This window comes from Ursus americanus, chromosome 22, assembly GCF_024610735.1.
Source record: "Ursus americanus isolate L20-20 chromosome 22, mUrsAme1.1.p, whole genome shotgun sequence".
Lineage (NCBI taxonomy): Eukaryota > Metazoa > Chordata > Mammalia > Carnivora > Ursidae > Ursus > Ursus americanus.
Genome location: NC_142148.1, coordinates 28,793,939 through 28,817,474, shown reverse-complemented (window position 1 = coordinate 28,817,474; position 23,536 = coordinate 28,793,939). Strand labels below are relative to the sequence as shown.

The 23,536-nt window shown below is 48.6% G+C and overlaps 1 protein-coding gene across 3 annotated transcripts in view; it reads left to right on the top strand.

Moving 5' to 3' along the window:
* Nucleotides 1-17,766, top strand: part of DNAAF9 (dynein axonemal assembly factor 9) — a 125,338-nt gene extending 107,572 nt beyond the window's left edge. For all 3 annotated transcript variants that reach the window (XM_087853722.1, XM_087853721.1, XM_045808224.2), the window contains 8 exons: nucleotides 3,047-3,182; nucleotides 5,567-5,653; nucleotides 8,940-9,046; nucleotides 9,375-9,449; nucleotides 11,152-11,357; nucleotides 12,497-12,562; nucleotides 13,677-13,770; nucleotides 14,325-17,766. In XM_087853722.1, the coding sequence (XP_087709848.1) occupies nucleotides 3,047-3,182; nucleotides 5,567-5,653; nucleotides 8,940-9,046; nucleotides 9,375-9,449; nucleotides 11,152-11,357; nucleotides 12,497-12,562; nucleotides 13,677-13,770; nucleotides 14,325-14,437 (884 nt within the window). In that variant the 3' untranslated portion in view covers nucleotides 14,438-17,766. The remainder of the gene's footprint in view (nucleotides 1-3,046; nucleotides 3,183-5,566; nucleotides 5,654-8,939; nucleotides 9,047-9,374; nucleotides 9,450-11,151; nucleotides 11,358-12,496; nucleotides 12,563-13,676; nucleotides 13,771-14,324) is intronic.
* Nucleotides 17,767-23,536: the final 5,770 nt, after the last annotated feature.

The following is a 23,536-nucleotide window of genomic DNA, read 5'->3' as shown; positions in this document are numbered from 1 at the left end:
GCCGTAGGACATGGAGTTCTGGTATTAGGCTTACCAGGCTCATCCTCGGGGCTTCCCCTGCAGCCTCCAGAGTGACCTTTCTAAATGGGACTGAGTGCACAGGCACAACCAGTGTCACCTTCATTAGGAGCCTTCCCTGACACTGTGGCTGAGGATGGCCCGTCTTAATGTTAAAGCTGCCGAAGAGAAATTTTTAAATATTTTAAAATAGAATAAACAAAATGCTGACATATTCTCCATTTCAATTCCTCAGTCTGTGCTGTTACCACAACTAGGTCATATGTGGAGACCTTGAGGATAGAAGTTTTGTGTGGGAGAAGCTCTTAAGAAAATGTGATTCTCTATATTCTTGAATACTTGCATATGCATAGACTATCTGAGAAAGCATACCCAAAGTCTGGTTGTCAGTGGTTGCCTCTGGGGAAGAGAACTAGGACTCAGGGTGCCAGAGGAGGGAGGAAGAAGCTTGGTTTGAATACCCTTTTGTACTTATGAATTTTCTACCCCCAAAATGTATATATATCAGTAAGTCTTAGAAACCTTTCAGGTGGCTGTCTGATGAATGGGATTTGCTCAGACTTAGAAGTGGGAAAAATTCTGGCATGTGGGTACCCACAGCTTAGCTGCTTAGGCAGCTGCCCTGGAGATCAGGTTGCATGTATCTTTTAGAACACTTGATTCATTCATTCACTTATTCAGCAAATCTGTATCCAGAGCCTGCTTCAGCCCAGTCCTGGGGGATTAGGGAAGACTTCTGGAAGAGGTGCTATTCAAATTGTCTATAGCCTGAAGGAGGAGTTGGGCCAACAAAGAGAAGGGGAAAGGTGGTTCCAGGCAGAAGGACCAGCAAGAGTGAAGGCCTCATGGTGACCAGAGCACACCCAGGGCACACACCAGAGCACATCTGCTATGATCAGATTTTCTGTTTTTGAAAGATTACTCTGACTATAGTAGTTAGAATGAATTGTAGTAAGAGAAGCCTGGAAGTGCACAGAATAAGCAGTGACCTAGCAAAGAGACTGGTAGTCTGAACTAGACAAATGGTAGCCGGGATTGATAGTGGATGATGAATCCAGGAGCTGTTTAGCACTCACCAGGTCTAGAGGAGGACTCAGGTGCCTCCACAGCCCACATTTGGGGAACTGGGCAGCCTTTCACCCAGTGACAGGAGGAGGCAGAGCTGCAGTCACCACTTGGATGTTAAGGAAGGCTGTTGAAGAAACTCATTCTTGAATCCTGAGAGGTTTCTCAGGCACTGTGCACAGGCCTAAGGTCAACTTACTAGCTGAGCACTAACAGATACCTGAGAAGACTAGGACCTACATCTCAGAACCAAGGAACTGATAGATCCCCACACTGTCCATAGACACTTCGGAAGGAGGTTCTGTGCTCAGCAGCGGAGTTGTAAGTCCTGGTGTCTGTGGTCCCAGTTACGTGGCCTAACCTTTGTATGTATCCTTTCCCCATGTAACATATGACCATTGGTATGAAGCTCCTAATCCCTGCTGCTCCTTGATCATGAATTGAATGTATGAACCTCACTCGCTCACTCTCTCTTTCACTAAGGTAAATAAATAAATAAAACTTTTTTTAAAAAGTTAGAAATAGAACAAATTTTTTAAATTTTTTTAATCCTTTTTTTAAAATATTTTATTTATTTATTTGACAGAGAGAGAGCACAAGCAGGAGGAACAGGCTCCCAGGACCCTGCGATCATGACCCAGGCCAAAGGCAGACACTTAACCAATTGAGCCACCCAGGAGCCCCAAGAACAATAAATTTTTTAAAAAATAGTTTATATTTCAAAAAAGATCGAATCTATGAAAGAGATCTAGCTGCTAGTATGTTAAAGCAACATTATGGGGTTACAATCAGCAAAATCTAGACTGGCAGAAATTTACAGGATACAGCTTTTCAACAATAAAATTACAAAGAAATGAGACACTGCATGTTGAAAGAGAATTATGAGATGTGTCAGTGAAATATATTGTGTGGACTTTGGTTCCTGGTTCAAAAAACTAACTCTAAGAAAACATTCTTAGAGAACATAGACTATATTTTTTATATTGAAGAATTTATTGTTAATTATTAATTTTTAAAGGGTGCTTATCTTACAGAGATATATACTAAAATATTTTTGGATGAAATAATAAGGTGTCTGGGATTGACTTCAAAATCATCCAGGGGAAAGAGGAAAATACGATATGGAAGAAATACAGTTAGCCAAGTGTTGTTAATTCTTGAAGCCAGGTGATGGGCACATGGGAGTTCATTGTACTACTTTTAAAATTTTTGTATGTGTTTGAAATTTTCACAATAAGTGAATAAAAATGGTTGAATAAAAAATGCAAGTGATCTTATAGTGGAAATTGTGTATATGCTCTGATCATAACTATGTCAAAACAGGAGTGAGTATGGAAGACGTATTATAATATGTTAGCATGGTAGGATATGATAACTTCCCTGATTTCCAGATTCTCTGTAGCATAGATTTTCCTTCTATATTTTCATAAAAGGCTGGGAGGGATTGTTACCTACTCCACAATCCCTCACTGCCTGCAGCACTCTTCCTTACTGTATGACTGTGTGAATATCTGTGTTAGCACTTATCTTAGAATTGTAGGTCCCTGTGAGTGACTCCTTAGCTGTGTACTCTCTGAGAATCTAATGGCGAGTGCCTGACGTATGGTTAGTGCTTGGTAAATGTCTGTGGTGTAAACTGGTGATGGTGTGTAGCACAGGTTCCGGAAGAGGTTAAGGACAAGGGATGTGGAAAGGGCCCTTTGATGAAGAAGCTCCAGGTGTCAGCTGGAGAGCAGATCTGAGAAAGTAGAGGAGGTTAAGAAGTGAGGCAGCCACAGGCTTGAGGCCATTCACTCCAAGAAGTGGCAGTGAGAGACAGGGGAGCAGGTATCGGGGGTCAGGGGTGTCTACATAAGAGAGCTACTGGAAGGGATGATCAGGGAGAGAGCGGAGGCTCACATTGTGTGAGCCCTCAGCGCCAGTCAGGACTAAAGCCTGAACTGTTCTTGGTTTTATTTCCCAGGCCTGGTGAGTAATGTGGTGTTCACCAGTCACACCACGGAGCAGAGGCACCCTCTCCTTGTCCAGCTGCAGAGCCTCATCAGGGCTGCCAATCCTACTGCAGCCTTCATTCTTGCAGAAAATGGGATTGTCACCAGGTAAATTTACCAAGTTTACTTCACCCTGTAGGACCAGCTGCTTTCTCAGATGCAGCAGTCTGGATATGGCCCATAGGGTCTTTCTCTTGTATCTAAGACCTGCACATTTATAGAAGTGCTTTTGATGTTATGTAAAAATCAGCAAGAGGACCCCATGTGTCAGTATCCTGTACTGTTTTGAGATATTTTGTTGTTGTTTTTTTAAGAGTTTATTTATTGAGAGAGCACGAGCAGGGGAAGAGGCAAATGGAGAGGGAAAGAGAGAATCCCAAGCCAACTCCATGCTGAGTATGTAGCCCAACATGGGGCTCAATCTCACGACCCCTGAGACCATGACCTGAGCTGAAATCAAGAGTCGGAGGCTTAACCAACTGAGCCACCTAGGCATCCCAAGATTTTATTTTTAAGTATTCTCTGCACCCAACATGGAGCTCAGACTTACAACCCCGAGATCCAGAGTGGCATGCGCTACCAACTGAGCCAGCCATGTGCCCTGAGATATTTTGTTTTGATGCATCACATTTTCATGCATTAAAGGATGAGGTCAAGACTCTCAATATTCCTTGTGTTAAGATGTGAAAGAAATGGCATAGAGAACATAGAGAAATGACCTTTTTCCTTCATGGACTTGGGTCCAAATTACAAACTAAAAATAGAGACTTGATGACCTTGTGTGTGTGGATGTGTATGGAGAGAAAACAACTGGTCATATAGCTCATTTATTTGCTCCACAACGATATGCCAACAGTTATATACTTTTATATAATTTTGACTTTGAGCAAGGTAAATATTTTACATATTCAGAAATTAACGAAGAGGGATAAAACTAAATAAAACAAAAAAAGTGAATCCATCTGTATACCAAAGTAATAAGAACCACACACACACACACAGCAATTAATTCAAGTAACTTTCAAACGTAATCCTCTGTTGGAACCCTGATTCAAACAACATCACTTGTTAGATAAGAAAAATTATAAATACGAAGTGGGAAAGGTAAAGAAAAACCCTCTGAATGGTGGATTTGAATTGTGGGAGTCAATATAAATTCATTATTTCAAAATAGTGTATATTTCCTAGCTCTTCCCATCGAAAGGGACCAGAAATACTAATACCACAGTAGAATAAACACCCCTACCTCTAGATCCTCATTTCTATATACCAGTCCCCAGTACAAGGTATCAGGACTCCTTGGAGAATTGGCTGATTGCAGGTCTAGGGCAGGGAAAATACAGGTGACCCTGGTACATTTTCTGCTAAAAAAGCAAGGAGGTACTCAAAGATTAGTAGAGATAGGTCAAAAGGATACCAGAGGTGGCTCAAGAAGCTCCCACTAGACAAATCTGGAACAACACGAGCATAAGAGAAAACGAATATAATAAGGAATTACAGCACATGGAATAAAATGAGTCCATGGTGATACTAAAAAAATGAGGAGGGCGGAACAGTAAATCTCTTAACACTAATAAATAAAGGTTTATAGAACTAGAAAGTCACTATTTTGTAACTGTTAGTGTACTATAATACTTGATTTAGGCAAGAATCATCAGTGGATACTAAGAGCAGGGGGTGACAGGTTGTTGATGAAAAGGATGTTAGCTGGTGTCAAAGTATCGCTCCGCGGGCTACTTACTGCTTACGAGGAGGGGAAAGTACCTTCACAGTGGAGAGATCTAGTCGGCATGGCATTGACCAGATGATTAAACCTAGACCACTAAGTGGACAGACTGACATCATGTGCCTCCTTCATGTGATGCTCTCGGAAGGACACAACATCACCTAGGTATTAGTCTTACCAAAAATGTTTAACTGAATCTAATTATAAGGAAACAACCAGACAGATCCAGATTGTAGGACACAGGACAGCCGGCATGTACTCTTCAAAAATGTCAAAGAAACAAACAAAAAATTTGGAAGAATTATTCCACATTAAAGGAAAATAAAGATTGTAAATTCAATAAGCAGTCCTTGATTGGTTCCTGGGTCCCCTCTCTGGCAAAACAGGGAAAAGTTGAAAATGGATTAGATCAGTACTTCTCCAACTCTAATGTGCATATAGATCTCTTAGGGATCTTCTTAAAATAAGAGTTCTGATACGGCAGGTCTGGAGTGGGGCCTAGGATTTTGTGTTTCTGATGAGCTTCTAGGTGATACCAGTACTGCTGATCCACAGTATTAAATTCCTCGGGTATAATAATAATACTGTCGTTCTGAAAGAGAATGTCCTTGTTTTTAGGAGAGGGAGGCATACTGAAAGGTCTAGGTGTGCAATAACAGAAAAATGTATGCATACGTGCTTGTGCCTCTATTGGGGGGGGCAGCAAAATGGGCAGGTTAAGATTGATCATCCTAATTAACCTGGGTTTTTCTGCCTGTTTTCAAAGGAATGAAGATATTGAGCTGATTCTCTCAGAAAATAGTTTTTCAAGTCCTCAGATGCTACGATCTCGATATTTAATGTACCCTGGCTGGCAAGTATCATCATTGAAAAGTAGCTAAGATTTCTTTGTAAACACAATGATTTATTCATTTACAGGAAAAAAAGGGGGGGTGAAATTTCAAGTGTTCTACAAGGGTAACAGTGGCAGCTGGGATGGCCTGCCATGTCCCAACAGCTGCTGGTCTTGCCAGGAGCCCAGTGCTCCACACATCTTGGGCTTCAACTTGGGAGCCTTGCTGGATGTTGAGACTTAGGGAGTGCCCCTATGGGCACCAAGCACACCATGGCCTTTGTTTCCTCTAGCCTTTAGTGAGGGTGAGGTGGCTGGCATGGAACCAAGGAATTACAGCCTTCCCAGATGAGAGAGTCGCTCCTAAGAATACTGTCAGTCCTCTAGGGGGTCCCACCTGACAGGTAGTTCCCTGCTGTGGCCCAGGGGATATTTATTCTCTCCTGGCAGCCTTGCAGCAGGTGAACCTCTCCTCCAAAAGGGAGGGGAGGAGGAAAGAGAAAGCCAGGGGCGCTGTAGTCATCCTAGTGGTGACATCACTTAAGCACTCACTGTGTGCTACACATTATTCTAAGCTCTCCAGGATGGTAGCCACCAGCCACATTTGGCTACTCAATAAAATGCAAATTAATAAAAATTAAGTAAAATAAGTCTCTCATACAAGCCACACTTCAAGTGCTCAGTAGTTACCTGCGACCAGCAGCTACCACGTTGGACAGCGCAGATCCAGAACATTTCCATCATCACAGAATGTTCTGTTGGACAGTGCCACCCTAAGAGCTCTACCTGTGTTATCTCATTAATCTTCAAACCAAGCCTGCGAGGTAGACTCCATTGTTTTCCTCCTTTTTAAGGATAAGGTAAGGGAGGCAGCGAGGAGTTAAATGGTGTGTTCAAATTCATACAGCCAGTAAGTGAAAGAGCTGCATTTCAAGCCCAGCTTGTGTGGCTCCAGAGCCCGTACGCTCAACCACCATGCTGTGCTTCTTCCTGTATAGAACGGATAACTGGGTTCTGCTCTGTTGAAGGTTCAAGGGAAGATCGTTACTAAAGCTTGGCCAGAGGTATTCTCTCGTGTTAATTTGGATTATCTTTGTTATGCTTACTCACTTCCCCCAGACACCTTTCTGTGTCCTCCACACCACCCCTTACCTCACCTGTATTTCATACCAGCAAAAAACTGATTGCACTATGCTGGTAAAACAAACAAGTCCAGTATGTGAAATTAAAGATTTTCAGGCATATTCTGGAAGGAACCTCTGATTTGAGTTACATCATACTTGCTTAAACAGTGGGTAAGTGGATCATGCCTTATGCCTGAACAAGACAATTATATCTTAGCTAAAAAGAAACAGATGGAGCTTCTGGGTGAAACCTTCCTCTCCAGTGACTACAGCTACTGACCCTTTTCCTGCCACACCTCTGGGCCTGGGCCTGGCGTTTCTGCTGTCTCCACCTCGTGCCTAGGGAAGCACCTGTTCTGTAGTCCGTGGTGACTCATTGTGGGCATTGTGCACGTGAACCTAGCTTAGGGCACAGACCTTCCTGGAGGCAGAGTGATCCAAGAGAGAGCCAGGTATAAAGGGTTCATTAGAGGGCTCTGTGAATCTCAAGTCTGAAGCCTTCTCTTTACCGGGAGATCAGTCCTTATAGAGAATTACAGATAGAGGGGCCTCAAAACCACCCTTTGGGCCCTCCCCCTCCTAAGTGCCTTCCTAGGAGTCAGATAATTTAATCTTTTAACAAGATGGCAGCCATCAGACTCCTACACATCCCTGTATATTTTCCCCCTCCTTCACTGAGTCAGAGTCCATCACCTCAGAGAGTGAATAGGCTTTAGCTCTGTGCTCAGCTCTGTGCTGTGCAGATTCTCAGCCATTTCCCTCCCACAATCCTCTCTGTGCTCATCTACCCCACCCCCATCTCCTCTGGTAGAAGGCTTGTTTCTAGTCTAGCAGGAAACCTTCACTCTTCCCTTGGCCCCTTCTAATTTCCCTAAGGATTCAGGCTCTGAACAAAGAAACCAGAGAGGCTGAGGGTCTCCCGTATCTTGGGAGAGGGCAAGAAGAACATGTCAGTACTGTAAAAATGTTATACCAGCACCTTACTTTAAAGAAAGCATAAAGAGTAAGATACTTTCAACAGTACACATGATATAAAATTCAAATCTATAGGGCTATTTTAAAGCAAAGGAAACTAATAAGAAAATATAATAGACTGGAAGAAAATGTTTGCATCATATGTGGAAAAGGGTTAATATAATATTTGAGAAGCTTATTTTTATATTGAAGAAAAGTAACCCAGCCCATATAGATGTGGACAGTTCGCTTTTTTCTTAAGATTCATTTATTTTAGAGAGAGATAGAGCATGAGCAGGGGGGAGGGGCAGAGAGAGAGGGAGAGGGAATCTCAAGCAGGCTCCATGCTGAGCACAGAGCCCGAGCAGGGCTCAGTCTGGCAACCCTGAGATCATGACCTGAGCTGAAACCATGAGTTGGACGCTTAACCAATGGAGCCACCCAGGCACCCCTGCAGAGTTCACTTTAGAGCAAGTATATATGGCAGCCATGGTAATAGAATTCCATTTTAGTAATATTTAGGAATGTAAAATGATGCCTTACTGTGCATTTGATTGACACCTATTACACTAAACCAAAAATATCTGTAAGAATCATTGCTGGGGGACTTGTGAAATTGAAACACTCTTCTGCTACTGAGAGTGGTATAAATTATTACCCATGAGATGGTTACACCCTTTCCTGGATTGATTCCATCATGGGGATTCATCACAAGGAAATAATTCAAAGAAGGAATGACAATTCCCTAACTTTGGAAGCTGGGTGATGGGGGTTTATTGCACTATCTCTCTATCTCTGCATGTGTTTGAAATTTTCTATAATAAAAACTTAAACTTTTTAAATGCTCTGAATATAGCAAGTCCTTTTAAAAAAAACTTTTAAACAATCTCTACCCCCAGTGTGGGGCTTGAGCTCACAAGCCCAAGGTCAAGAATCGCATGCTCCACCAGCTGAGCCAGCCGGATGCCCCTGAACATGGCATCTTCTTAATGAGTCTGTGGTTGGCATTATGTCTGCTGAATTCAAAACTGAGAAAATAGAGCAGAGATGCCCCAGCTTTTAGTTCCTATGCACATCCAAATGTAAAATAAGTGTTTTGTACACAAAATGGCACATAAGAAAGAACTCAAATATTACAGGATGAATGATATTTAATTCATCCATGAGTGGTATATAATAACACTCAAAGCCCCAATTACTAATGCTTACAAATTTTTAAACTTTTTAAGGTATGAAGGTAAATTTGATGCTGGATCAGTCTTTCCACTAATGGTTCAGATCTGTGTTTGGTTTGGTCGTCCCTTGGAGAAGACTCGCTTCATGGCCAAGTGTAAAGGTAAGCCTTGGTTGGGACATGTCCCAGACCCTGATAAAAGAGTTTGCCAGAGGTGTCCCTGCTTCCCGGCACATTTTAGTATTATGTGTGCTGTCTTTTCTCCTTGCCATTGGGGTCCGAAAACAGGCAGAGGGATTTGAGGATCCAGGAGTGCCCCATTCCTGGGAACAGTGGCAGAGCCACTGGGGAGGATCTGGTGGAGGGATAGCCTATGAGCCCTGGCCCCTCGAGTAGGGTTCCTTCCCAGTCGCTAACCCTCCCAGCTGTGTGCCCTGAACTTGGCCTCTGCCCCCAGGTAGGTGACAGCCTTGTCTTCTTCCTCCACCAGCAATTCAGTCTTCCATCAAGCCAAGTCCCTTCTCTGGAAACATCTACCACATCCTGGGCAAAGTGAAGTTTTCAGGTAACTGGGGCAGTTGGATCTGGGAGTCCTGTGCTGCGGAATGCTTACATCTCTTGATGTGGGTTCATAGCTTCTACTGGTGCTCTGCAGACCACACATACCTCTCAGACTCTCTCAAAAACCCTCCCATCTGGGCTTGACACCGGTGGCTCTTCTGGTCCTCCCACTTTTCTGCACATCCTGCTCCATAGTGGAGGATGTGTCCTATCTTCCTCCCTGGATGGCCTGCCCAGGGCCTCTCCTCACAGCTCCTTGGCGTCCTTGTTCCAGAGATTCTCACCCCACCCTTTTCAAGCCATCCATGGCCTCCTAGACCTGTCACCAGGAGCTGCCCCAGCTCTCCAGGTCCAGATCCATCTCTGCCAAAGTCTCCAAGCCTTCCACTTGCCTTCTCCTTATTTATCAGCCTTAGACCTCTGGAGCCCTCGTGCTCGGAAGTCTGTCCATCCTGAGCTGGAGGTCAGGGAAGGCCTCAAAACAAGGAGTTAGTCAACTCAACATTGAGAAAGGGGAGAGTATTCCAGGAAAAAGGCAGAGCATGTGCTTTGGAACCAAGGCAAAAAAGGCACATTGCAGGAACCAAAGAGGGTTCACTATGGCTGAGGCGTGGCGGGGATATGTCTGTTAAGGCATTTTTAGCTGTTATAACAGAAAACACCAACTCAACTAGCAGGTGTTAGCTACGTAATAAGAAGTCAAGAGGTCGGGCAGCGGAGCAAAGCCCTTGAGGACACAGGTAATGTGTGTTTTTCCGTTCTTGGTATGTCAGCTTGTCCTCAGGTTCCCACCCCTCGTTGCCAGGTAGTGCTACAGGTCAAGGTGGCACATCCGAACATGACCTTCAGCTGATAGGAGAGGCTCTTCCTGTGGGTGGCTTTATCAATACAGACAGCTTTTACTGAAGCACCTCCTGCCGCTTCCTCCGCAGACTTCTCTGATTGTCCAGGACTGAGTTACCACCTTCTGGGGAATTGGTATTGGAGAAAGAGCAGTATGCCGGGCAGGCAACCATCAGTGTTGGCCATAGGGAGCCACTGAGCATTTTAAGCCTGAGACCGTATGGGTTCAGATGGGAGAATTAGATGACATCACCTATGTAGAAGAATCTCTCAAGGTCCTTCACCCATGTCTTTGGCCTGACTTATGTTATTGAATCTGAAACTCTGGCCCCTTACTCAAGCCTACTTCTCTCAGGCTCCGGCAGACAGCTTGCTTCAGAGGTCATAATGCCTCCCCCTTCCCTCTCACCTTGTTGTCACGTTTATTTAGACCTTCTCTTGACCCCTTTCTTATTCAAAGTTAACCTCTCTTTGTTTTGGATCCCTTTCTCGTCCTGCTTTTTAGGGGAACCTCAAAAAAACCAGTGCTAGCTTTCCTGTTCCTGTTATGTGACCCTCCTGCACCACTTGTATGTTGATACTCCCTCCTCCCTTGCCCTCTCAGGCCTCTGCCGAGACCCAAGGGGTCTCTTCCTGTAGTCCCCTTCTGGGTTAGTGACGTCCACCTGATTACCAAATCAGCCAAGCCAGAAATTTACATTGCTCCTCCGTCTCTTACTTCGGCCTTTATAACTTGCCACCAATAATGGCAGTTCTCCCTCCTGCATATGTCACAGGAATCTGTCCCCAACTATCTGCACGTTACAGTCTTAGTGTAGCTTTATTGTTTTGGGGCTCAGGGACTACATGTATTCTCCCTACAGACTCTGAGAGGGCCATGGAGGTCTGCCACAACACTTTGGCCAATTCTTTGAGCATTGTCCCAGTTTTGGAGGGACCCTCACCACCGCCGGATTCCCGAACCACACCTCAAGACAGCAACGGGCAGCAGGAGTGTTACCTCGTGTTCATCGGCTGCTCCCTGAAAGAAGAAAGCGTCAAGGATTGGCTGCGGCAGTCAGCTAAGCAGGTGGTTCCAAAGCCCAGACACCTCTGGCACACATGTGACCAGCACACCTCAGAGCTGCTCCTGGCCTTGGGGTAGAAGCCCCTCCATGACCTCGCTCCTGGTCCACCCTTCACAGGCTCAGCCAGCACTTTCAGGGATGCTTTGCCACTGGGGGGAAGCCACTCAGGGTAACCTCAGGGCAGACCTGTTCTTACCGCCATGTCTAAGTCTTTTGCCGAGGCAAATTGCAGCTATTAGGTGGCTTAACTAGAACCTGGGTGAAAGCTGGTGGTTCATGTGGATCCTGGGCCAGCCTGGTGGTCTAAACTCAAAATGTCTTTTCTTAGCTGAACCTCCTTCAGGGGCTGTCCTGTGTTCTGAGCCCAGAATCCCCCTGCACTTGGGTTCTCTCTCTAGAAAAGAGAAACAACAAAGATACGCTCACAGCTATTTGCAAACCAAGACTTTAAACATTGATACCAGTGAGCCCAGGCCTCTGGAACCAGGCGTGAGGGAAGACGGTGCTTGCCTATAGGTGCACGTAAGCGTTTTTAGTCCAGTACTGCAAAGAAAAGACCAGACTGGAGTTAAAATCAATCAAACCCAGACTGGAGTTAAAATCCTCTAAAACCCGCCGGCTGTCGGTGCTAGGCCTCTTAGCACAGCCTCAGGGTTGTAGCTTGACTTAAAACTCTGGAAATAGAGTTGGCTGGGCCCTGGGTCCTTTGTAGATGCTTGGTTGGAACCTTTTATACTGAGGGATGGCTGCCTGTAGGCTGTGTCTTTCTCAGATAAACTGGATAAACTCCTAAATGGTTGACGAGGGGACCTCATGTTGTCCCTTTGTCTGCATAGCTGGCGCTGGTGGGGCTTAGAGTCGAGGGTCTGCAGAGACAGGAACATGCTGTTTGCAGAAGCACTGGTGTTTCCTCTGCTGCTTGTTCCCCCGGCCCACAGGCTTCTATGGTGGCAGGTGGTCTCCTTGAGGGGCAGACAGGCAGGATATTGTGTCCGGGCCGTGACAGTGCTTGTGCTTTCTTTCCCTGCCGCTGGGATCTTAGTCATGTAACTGGCCCTCAGAGCCCTAAGCCCTCACCCGCCCATGTACTCCATCAGCTCTGTTGGGACCTGACCCCCTCCCTCCCTCCATCTCTGCACAGAAGCCTCAGAGGAAAGCCCTGAAGACCAGGGGAATGCTGACCCAGCAGGAGATCAGGAACATCCACGTGAGTCCCCTAAGAGCCCCAAGGCTATCCTGGGCTGGCACAGCTCCATCCTTTAGGAACCCGAGTGAGGGGACTATTTGTAGGGCGTGCTGGAGGTCTTGCTTCTCTTAAGCCGCAGAGGGAAGCTGGGTAAAGAGGAACCTCAGACCGTCCAGCCTTGTAGCCTGAGAGAGGAAGAGGGTAGAGTGACTTCTGGTGTGACCTGGGCATGAGATAGAGGAGAAGCAGTGCCTGTGGGAGGAAGGGGTGACGTGGAGCCCTGTTTTGACATACTTTTGAAGCAGCCACAGAAATCCTTTCTGCTCCCATCCCTCCGTGCTAGATAAACCACAGATAAAGCAACAGAGCCCAGGAAAAACTGTCCAGATCCAGACTGAAGCTGCTGCTAAGCAGGGGGTAAAATCCTGGGACCTGCATGAGACGCTCTTTGATGAGCCCCTCAGCCTTCAGGCTGACTGTCTGCCCCAGTCCTGATCCCCCACTGGGAGCTTTTCCTGAGGGACTTGGGGGCAAAGGCTACAAGAGACACAGAGTCCAGGCCCCAGCACAGCCTGTGCCACTTTTCCCAGTAATGAGTGGGTGGGAGAGGCTCTGGGACCCCAGGAGCCCCTGCTTTGGACTTGAGGAGGTCCATTCATATCCAGCTCCTCTCCTGGGCAACACTGGGTACTCCTGGGGAGGAGACTGTGGGTACCTCAGAAGGCAGTCCTTGTAGTGTGTCTTCCCCCAGAAGCAGACCTTGAACATGGATTTGAGTGCACGTAGCTTATTTTGGAAGTGATTCTAGGAGACGCTAGCAGGGAAGTGGGAAAGTAAGGGAGAGAAAGAAGGGGGGACAGATAACAAAGGGTGTGTCATCAAACCAGTCCTACTGAGGATGAGTGGAGCTTAATCCCACAAGAAGCTCCCAGAATTCCTCCTTGAGAGCTCAGGAACCTCCATCAGTCACTACTTGAGGACCGCTGCGGGGAGGACATTGCTTTGCGTGTCTAGCTTTCCATGGGGCAGAGTGGGCTATCTTGCTAAGGTCATAGGCTTGTTTATTTGTTTTTAATGAATGAGTAAATGATAGAAAGTGGTCAGATAATTTTAACAGGACTCTTTTTTCCTACAGGTGAAACGCCACCTGGACCCCCTGCCTGCAGGCTACTTTTACAATGGCACCCAGTTTGTCAACTTCTTTGGTGACAAGACTGATTTTCACCCACGTATCCTTAGAATCTGTGGTGGCCAGGTTGGGAGTGTGTGGAAGCCTGATCGTTAAAGAGGGTGTCTGCTAGAGCCACTGTGGCCCACCCCCTAGAGCAGGCTGGGTTCTGGGAGCACACAGCAAGCCACAGAGGCAGACTTCATTTGGACCTTCTACCGTCATTAAAATTAATTTCGCCTTCATTCAGTGATTGCTGAAGCATCTGTGGGTTGTAGTTTAAATGTAGCTGTGGTCATCGGATCATAATTTACAAGTTGGAGACTAGACATGATTGCAGTAGTTCATCTGGGAGAAGGTGGACAGGAGTCTGTGCTCATGAAAGCCGAAGGACTCAGCTCTAGGACCTCATGAAGGAACCTGTGCCAACCCTGGCCTCTTCTCTGTAGCTGGGGTGTGGCCAGTATCTAAAAAGAGCCCCGCAGGTAGGCTTTGTGTGGGCTGGGCGTTCACTACTTCAGTGTCCCCCACCTCAGCTGCCCACAGATCCCTCTGGGCCTGGGCAGTCTCCCTTGTCCTCCCGGCTCAGGACTCTCTTCCTTAATGAGGTGCCAGTCATGGACCAGTTCATGAATGACTACGTGGAAGAGGCCAACCGGGAAATTGAGAAGTATAACCGAGAGCTGGAGCAGCAGGAGTATCACGACCTCTTTGAGCAGAAGCCGTAGGGAAGGCTGGGCCATACGTCCTGGAGGCCGTCCACCCTGGAGGCGGACGTCGAGAAATGGCATTACTTAACCTCAGCTCTCCCCGAGGCCCCTCCCTAAGGGGCTGTCTTTGTTCTTCTTGGCCTTTGTGTACTGGCTTAAGTGCATGTTGTCTTTATTCTCTAAACAGCGCTGAAGAGCATCGCCTGCACCACTGATGGGGGGTGGGGGGTTCCTCGTGGAGGATGAGCAGATAGGGACTGCCCTGTGTGTGCGGCTGGCAGCCCTGGAACCTCTGGGTCTCTGGTAATAGTATCTCCTCCGGGCTGCTGAGGCACTGTGACGGTGGGGAGAAGCATTTGTTACACAGAGGAGCTGTTGGGATGCAGAAGGAGCCCTGGCTGCCTGAACTGTGGCCATGCCTGGGGGACCAAGCTACCACAGGCATTGGCCTCAGTCACTGTCCCAGGAGAGCCCTGTCCCCAGTGGAGTGCCTGTCTTTCTGCTAGGCCCCTTGCATTGAAGGAGCAGGCCGCACTGGCCCTGGGCCCAGTCCTGCGGGGAGCAACCCAAGCCCTGCCCAAACTCCACCCACAGAGCCAGCAGCTTGGGCTGAGACCAACAGCTTGTTCTAAGATGAGGGGATGTCCCTTACACACTAAACTGAGGGGAAAGGCATGTTGCTTTCCAGAAGCATGTGGCTTTTCAGTTGATACAAGCAGTCTCCCTGGAAGTTGGTTTTGAGCTCCCCTCATGGCATCACTCTGGTTTGCCTCATTCAGGGGCAAGAGCAAACCTGCTGCTTCAGCCTCCCTGGTGATGCTTTGCCTCACTTTTGAGGGGAGCATCCTGCTACTGCTTAGTGTTAGGCCCAGGGCTCTGATCACTTGTGAGGTATCCCTGAAGGGGGCTCACTCTCCAGCACCCAGCCCTCCCTTGAGCCTTGCCAAGGAAGCCTTGGTTTGCAGCCACAAACTTCAGGAAACGTATGTCCCCAAGCATTGTTGCTGGCCCTGGACTTGTTTGGCTCCTGTAGACTGGGAATTTCAAAGAATTCCAATATCCAGTTTAGAATTCCTTCCAGTGGCTTTGTTTTCAGCTGGACCGTAAAGCAGAGGGGAATTACAAATGCATCCCGTGCCTGGCTTCCAGAATTAGTATTGGGGGGGGAGGTCACAGGCACTGATATTTGGGTGATGTCTGTTAGGACTTCAGCGCCTCAGCTGCCTATATTGTAAATGCTTTCTGAATTTCGCATATTTTTTTGCATGCCTTAGGAAGAAGCACATAGACGAAACCAGCAGTTTCCAGTAATGTAGAGGGGTTTTTGAGAACGGCCCCTGGCACAGAGGAGAGACTAAGAAAGGACGGAGCACATGTGTTCTGTGTGCCTGGTCATTCAGAGGCCTCCATGCAAGTAGCAAAGCAGGTGTTAAGGGCTTGTCAGTAAAATGTACTTATATTAGAAAAAAATAATCTGTATTTGAAGCCAAATGAACAAAACTCCAAATACCACTAAATAAGAAATCTTGCATGAAGAAAGCCTTCTGAAAAGGCCCAAGTGCTCCAGTCCCAGCTCCCAAAGCTGGTGGTGACAAGGGCGCAGGTGTGGAGCCCAAGTCTGGGAGCACCTCACTTCTGGTTGGCCAGAGGCTGGGCTCCATATGGGCCTGCCTCTGCTTCAGAATCAATAACGTAGATCTTAAGTGCAATTGATGAAATAAGCAATGAGTTACTGTAGCTTCTTTTAGCTCTACTGAGCTCTTTTTAAAAACTCAAACTTGAGCAGCCTTAGAAAAGGGAGAAGTGGGGTGGGTGGATGGGGTAGGAGAACCATAGGCCATTTACTCCAGGTGGGTTGCTGTGAACTTTTAAATGAAAGCTCTAGATTGAGGAGCTCGAGCCATTTCCTGGCTGCTGCACAGAAGAGTTTTTAAAGAGGGTTCAGAGCCCGTGCATAAAAGCGGGTCTTCCCACTGCGTGGGGCTGTACTACGTGGTGGTCTTGGTTTCTGACCGTTGTCCACAGAAATGCTCTCTCACCAACTTGCCCCACTGTCCCAATTCCTCTACTGTTAGAGGGAAAACTGTGATTACCTCAACTTGAATATGAAACTGTGATTGAAAAAAGTCAAAACGTTAAGAAGTTCCAAAGCCAAAAAGGCAGAACTGGCTGAGGCCTCCGTTGACGCTCCTCAGCCTGCTCGGGAGTGTGAAGGGGCACACTGGCGAAAGGGCATTCCTCGGGGCACACTTGCTGTGCCCCTGGTGAAGAGGCACACGAGCTGTGTGGGCTCTTTGAGGACTGAGGCAGGGATCCCTCCCACACTGCGCCTTCTGGGACCTGTCAGGTGCATCTGGGTTCTGACTGTGAAGTTTAATATCCACCTGTTTCCTCTGGGAGTTCCAGGTGGTGGGATAGGGTCTTAGGCTATCTCCAGAGGAAAGGCCATGACACTGTGTTGTAGATTTTGACCTTCAGAGTGGATGCCAGGGACCCAGCAGAGACATCAGGTGGAGTCGGTTCCTTAAGGACAGGCAGAAGTCCTCCAGGGGCTTACGTGCTTTTTGCCAACTTTCCTATTAGCAGCTTCAGTTTTGTATCACCCAGAGTGAGTGTGATAACGTTGAAGTCGCTGAAGTTATGGGTTATTTTGCGTTTTGATGTGGGATTTTTTTTTTTTTTTTTTGATTGGAAGGAGGAGGCAGAAATTGGAGAAAAGGGATCACCCTAGGGAGGGGCTGCTGGCAAGGAGTCCAGTTGGCCCCATCCGAGCCCTGGGGGCTCTCTGACCAGAGGGCAGGACACTGGGCCCTGTGGGTCGCAAGAAAAAGTTCCCTCCTAAATTCTATTAGGATTTTGGAGAATTTTTGCACAGTAAAAAGCTCTAGGTTGCTCTTTGGGCTTCTCAAAAGGGAAAATTAACTCAAAGATTGTAAACTATTAAGTATTCCAGCGCGTTGCTGACCTAGTTGGATAGTTGTACCTCAAAAAGTAGGTGAGAAAAGGCTTCCTCGTCCCAGGTCGTCAAATACTAATGACAGCAGAGCTCACTTACGTGCCAAAATTCACTTTTATACTAGTTTTTCAGTGCTTTAATATTTGTAACTTAAATTTTAAAACTCATATTTACAAACACTACTGTAACTTCAGTGAAACTGAATTGTGTGATTGAAGCTTTTGCTTATTATAGTATTTATTACACTACTTAATTCAGTAAATATATAAAAGTAGCCTTCAATTTATTTTTATATTATTTTACATGTTTTTACCTGCAGTCGTGTATGTGAATTTACCTTGGTAACTGAGATGTCTTGCTAAGGACCAATAAACTCTCACTGAACAAGCAAGACCTGGCGCAGTTGCCTGTTGCTGTGGACTCGGGCCTGGGGGAGGGGGACAGGGGCGGGGTTTGGAAAGGCCCGCCCCCGGGGACTTAGGCCCTTTCTTGGGCCTCCCCGGGAACGCTTTGCTGGGCAGCTGGGGAGAGGCCCTTAGGGCGCACATTCCGGTCCCCAGACCCCAGAAGGCTCAGAGAGTAAGGTTCCTGAGGAGACCACCCTGAGTGGGGATGGGCCCTCTCAGGAATCCCAGAACCCGAAGAGGGGCTTGAGGGAGCCGGCTGTGGCCACAGGGGGTCCCCCGGGGCCCCAGAGAAAAGCCAGCCTGCCCCCACCCCTACCCTCATGGGGCCTTGGGAGAAGCTGCATCCACTGCCGCCCTGGATGGCAGGGCACTGTGTCGGTTCGCAGCCCCGCTCCCCGACCCCATTTACAAGCTGGTCGACCCATGAAGGGGGGTGGTGCGGGGGGATTGGCCCTGGGGTCAGAGCCACTGCCCTGGCTCAAGGTCCCTCCAAGAGTCCCCTCTGGCACTGCCCTGCCTAGGGGGCCTGGGAGCCCCTTGCTCCCAGGGAGAGGCCGTGCAAAGGCCCGCAACTCTCACGGAGTGGTCACCAGCACCCCTTTCCGTGTGCCGTGGGGGGGTGGGGGGTGCTGGCTGGGGCCTCCCGGCTTCTACAGAGACCCTGCTTTCTGTCCCGCTCTCAAGACAGGGGCCTCCGGACAAGGGAAGTGCCCCGCTGGGAAGATGGAGAGAAGGCCCGGCTGGGAGGAGGCAGCCTCCATAGATGGTGGGGAAGGTGGTCTTGGGTTTGGAGGTTCTGTGTGCTCAATTAGTTATGTACAAACCAAGGCAAAAGTGCATGGGAGGGGCCCAGGGAATTGGGAGAAAGGGGGTGGCAGAAGCATCCCCTTCCTCACCACCCCTTTCCCCAGAGTTCAGGCCTCAGTCCTGCAGGGCCAGATTTGAACCTTGAGGGAGCTCCTGGGCTTTTAATTCCTGGGAAACCACCAGGATTTGGGGATTACCCTCACAATTGTCAGGGAGATGGGGGAGACAGTATATGTGGAAGGGCTCCTGGAGGGGATGAGGCCAGCAAGCCTGGGGCTGGGAAGGGGCCCTGTCGCCACCTGGAGCCCACAGTAGGGCCATTGGACTCCTGAAAGCTGAGGGCATGCTTGGCAGAGCAGGAGCCTCAGAATTAGGGAATCCCGGCTGATTGATGGGAAGTGACTTGGAGCAGAGGGTCTCAGGTAGAGCTGCTGAGTGTCACAGAGCTCGCGCAGGAGCATAGAGAACTTCTATGACACAGTCTAGGAAACAGTTATGCCCAAAGGAAACATGACGATATGCCCTACTGCCAGCCCATGATAGAAAGGGAATGGCTTAGGAGCGCCTGGGTGGCTCAGTCGTTAAGCATCTGCCTTCGGCTCAGGGAGTGATCCCGGAGTCCTGGGATCGAGCCCCATATCAGGCTTCTCTGCTGGGAGCCTGCTTCTTCCTCTCCCACTCCCCCTGCTTGTCTCTCTCTCACTGGCTGTCTCTGTGTCAAATAAATAAAATCTTAAAAAAAAAAAAAAAGAAAGAAAAGGAAAAGAAAAGAAAGGGAATGGCTTAGTTGCTATAAAAAGAGTCTAGGGTGGTACCAGCTTCAAGCTGGGCTTACCAGCTCACTCAGATGTCATCAGAGCCCTCTCTCCATACTTGGTGGCCTCCCTCTCCCCTGGCAGTGAGCTTCCTTTATGTTACCAGCAGCCCCAACACCCCAAAGGGAAGACCCAGCCTTCTTCTCCAAAGGCAGCACCAAAGTCTGAGGGCACATCGCCATCCCCAAACCAGTCACAATGGTCAGGAATATTCTGACTGGCTTGGCCAAGGGTCATTGTGCATTTCCAAGGGCCCCCCAAAATCAGGCCCACCAGGGAATCTCAGTCCCCCCAAAAAAGGGTTTGTTCCCCTAGACCAGCATGGCAGACCATTCCTGAGCTTCTCTGTTAAAATCAGATATATACTTGATTTTTAAATTTTGCTTTCTGCTAGTCTCTTCTAGTACAAGTGAGAGCATACACAAAGTTGTTCTGTTGTGGTGGTAGTGATTTTTAGCCAAGGGGGGAAAGTGTTTTAATTGAAAACACTCCATGCAATAGGTCCATTTCCCCTGCAGACTGAGAAAAGACCACCATTATTTGGTTCTCTAGTGCCTCAGCAAGCTCAGGGACACCAGTGTCATGGGAGCCTGTTTTGAGAATCTTTTTTTTTTTCCCTAAATAAGAAAGATCATATAGACTGTAATATGGGGGTGGACTGCTGCTCCACATTACTGGGGATGAGAAGAGGACTAACTGGAGAGTGATTCTGAAGGAACGATTGACAAGTCAAAATGACTAATTAGACAAGAGCGAGGGGGTGACCTCCAGGTAGAAGTGGAAAAAACCAAAGTGGAAAAAACCCCAGTGTTGTCAAAGAATTCCAAAGACTTTTTTTGTTTCATTAGCCAAAAATTTGTAGAAAAATAAATTTTATCCACACATTATTTGTGTTTTTCCCAGGCTTCTGCATTGCTAAAGTGACCAACCAAAATAATTTGGTTTAAAAAAAAAAAAATTGTATCAGGGTCAATACATTTTATGTCAAACTAGTAAATGACTCTAAATCTATTTTTAAAAACTGCTAATCAAATAAAATGTGAATATCTGTCCATTTTATCCTACAATTACTACTGCTTTTACCATACCAATGAAGAAGTTTGATTTTTTTTTCTCACATGGCTTCAAATTTTTAACAAACTTTACATATTTACTCAGAAGTTTCATGCCTGGGTGAATGTACAAATAATAACAAAACAAGGACAACAGGAAGAGGAAAGATGATTTGATAACCAAAACTTCATGGAATTTTCTAGCTAAAAAGACTCCAACCTCTAGACTGTGACTGTGAGTTGATGGGGGCAGCAGGTGGCACAAAGAGGTGTTCTCCTAAGGGGAGCAGGTCCTTGTTGGCCCTCCACAGGGCTTCTTGCCCTCCTGCCTGCCCTCAAAGGAGCCTGGATCTTTCAGTATGGATAGAGAGCAACTGGGAGAGGGCTTAATGCTGTGTTAGTTGGGCACCATAAGGTCTTCCCCCCCCAACCCATCTATGGATCTTGGAGATGTCCCCCAGGAGAGGAGGGTCAGTGGAGGCCATGTTCCCTCCCCCAGCCCACCAGCATCACTGGAGGGATAATGTGGGCACAGCATCTCTCCTCCCAGGATGGTGAGGGGCTCTGAGCAGCTGGGAAGGCTGGTCAAGGCAGCGGGAGCCCCAAGAGGCTTGTAAAACCCCAGGTGACTCGAGGGAAGCCTGCGGGCTGCAAGGTGTGGGAAGGCACACTTGCCAAAGGTCCAAGGAAGGGGAAGGCGGAGGGATGGGGCCGACCTGATGTAGAAATAAAAGGATTTGGTGCCCCAACTGAGGAGTCTGGGGTGAGAGGAAGGGAGCCGAGGAAATCAGGGGTATCTGGCTGGACACCCCCCCCCCATGAGGTGCAGCTGGAAAACCAGAGTGGCAGTGGAGGATAGAGGGCTTCACTGGCTTGAAGGCCTCTGGGAACCCTATGTGGAGACGTCCGTTGTGCGGTCCGCGCGTCCCAGGTTTATTGAGCACCTACTACACTGGGTGCTGTGCTGGGGAAAGACACACAGCCTTCTCTCAGGGAGCTCCCAGTCTAGCTGGGGGGGTCGGGCCCAGGCAGCAAACGGAGAATGAAGAAGGCCCCGCGGCAGTGAAGGGGTCGCGGGCCGTGGGAGGGCAGAAAACCGCAAGGGCTGTACCTGAGAGCCGCAGGGTGAAGGGAGCAGGGGTAGGGGCTGCGGACACACCTTCCAGGCACCACCGCAGGGAGGTGGCTTTGCCGAGTTTCTGTCTTTGTTTTCCTAAACACCGGGAGGGAGAAGCCGTTGTTGGCATTGTTGGTGGAGAACGGTTAGGGGTGGGGCCGGTCAGAAGGCCAGGTGGTGGACCAGGCTGGAGGTGAAGGGGCAGAACTGTGCTCTGGTTCTGAAGGCAAACCCAACAAAATTTGCTCCTGGATCCCAGGTGGAGGCAGTGGGCTGACTCCCAGGGCCAGAGCAGCCAGGTGGATGGCGGACTGGGAAGCTCTGTTTTGCCTGGATTTGCTGAGAATTGCCTATTGGCCATCGAGGTTGGGGGAGGGGGGGAGTGCTGGTGGCATGTTGAAGTCAAGAGCTCGGTGACAGGAGTCATGAAAGCTGATGGCGGGCTGTGGCTGATAGAGAGCCACGGGGCCAGGGGAAGCTCTCCCACACCGAGAGCTCCATCCGAGGGGGGGGGGGGAGAAGGAGGGGGAGGAAGAAGAGGTTGGCACTGGGCCCTGCTGGGGGAGGGGGAGGGCCTGGCAAGAGCGCTGTGGCAGTTTCAGTGCAGGAGCGGGGACAAAAGACGGACGACGGGGTTGAAGAGAAGTAAGGAGGGGGCGTGGAGACAACTCTGGAGAAAGGTCTCTGTAAGCACGGCTGAGGAATTGGATGGCTCCTGGAGGAGGAAGGGAGTTCAAGGGAGTGGTTTTGTGTTTGTGTTTTTATTATTTTTTTAAAAAAAGATTTCATTTTTCAGTAATCTCTACACCCAGCATGGGGCTGGAACTTACGACCGCGAGATCAAGAGTCACATGCTTCACCTGCCGAGCCAGCCCCGCGTCCCCTATTTTGTGTTTTTGAATGAGATACTATAGAGTTACTTCTCACTCCAGATTCTACAACCTACAGGCCTGAGAGGCTTACGGGGAAACAGTTGAAACTCCTTTGGAAAGCCATTAAGTGCCTTGTGGAACCCGGCGCTCATGTCCACAGCCCAGTAAAGGGACCCCAAGGAAGGGAATGAGACGGAATGTGTGCACCCACGTCTGGATCCCTAAGTGCCTGCCCATGTAAGAACCAGATGGGGCACAGGCAGGGACACCTGGGCCACCCGTATTTCCCCTCGGCCTCCGATCCACAGAAGGCAGGTGGTGGGTGGGAGAGCCAAAGGAAACAGCTTCTCATGTTGGGGAGTGGGGGAGGTCCCCGGAGTTCTGGGGGGCTCTCCGGGGCAACAGGGGAACAGAACCTGCAGGGGCAGAGGGCAGGAAGCAGGGAAGGGCTCAGTGACAGTCCCTCTGAAAGGTCCATCCACCACTGGGGGAGGCCTGGCCTGTGGGCTCCTGTCTCCTCAGTGAGCTAAGCGGTGAGGTTCCACATGAGGGAGGAGGCGGCCCTCCAATCCAGGTTGGCTTCCTGGAAGGCGGTTTGGAAGGTCTGGGTGTTTGGGAGCTGCTGCGGGCAAAGGAAGACAGACGCAGAAGCCTACGCATTCCCAGATGGGAGCGGCTGGGGGTCCAGCCCTGGTACCCACCCACCCCGTCCCACCTTGCTTCCTGGTACTCAGCCTGTCTGTCCTTCAGCTCCTCCTCAACCTCCATGCCCTCCCCCCGCCCCCTACGCTGGAAGTCTGTGAAATGGACTGAGGGTTTAGCTAGAGGGTATCTAAAGATCCCAAGGGTGGAGTGCAGGGGTTCCCCAGGAAGACGCAGTGTGTCTCCTCCCAGGCCTTGCTCACCCCACAGAGAACATGCGGCCAACCCCCAGCTAGTCCTCTGAGTCTGGTAGATTTCCTCTGGTAGTAAGGAGCAGGGTGCTCAGAGCCCTCCCGACTCCCGACTCCGGGGCCATTCATCTGCAGAGGGATCGATCCTCCCTTGGCTTCCCTCCCAAGGCACTTACCTTGCCGGGAGGGGAACCCGAT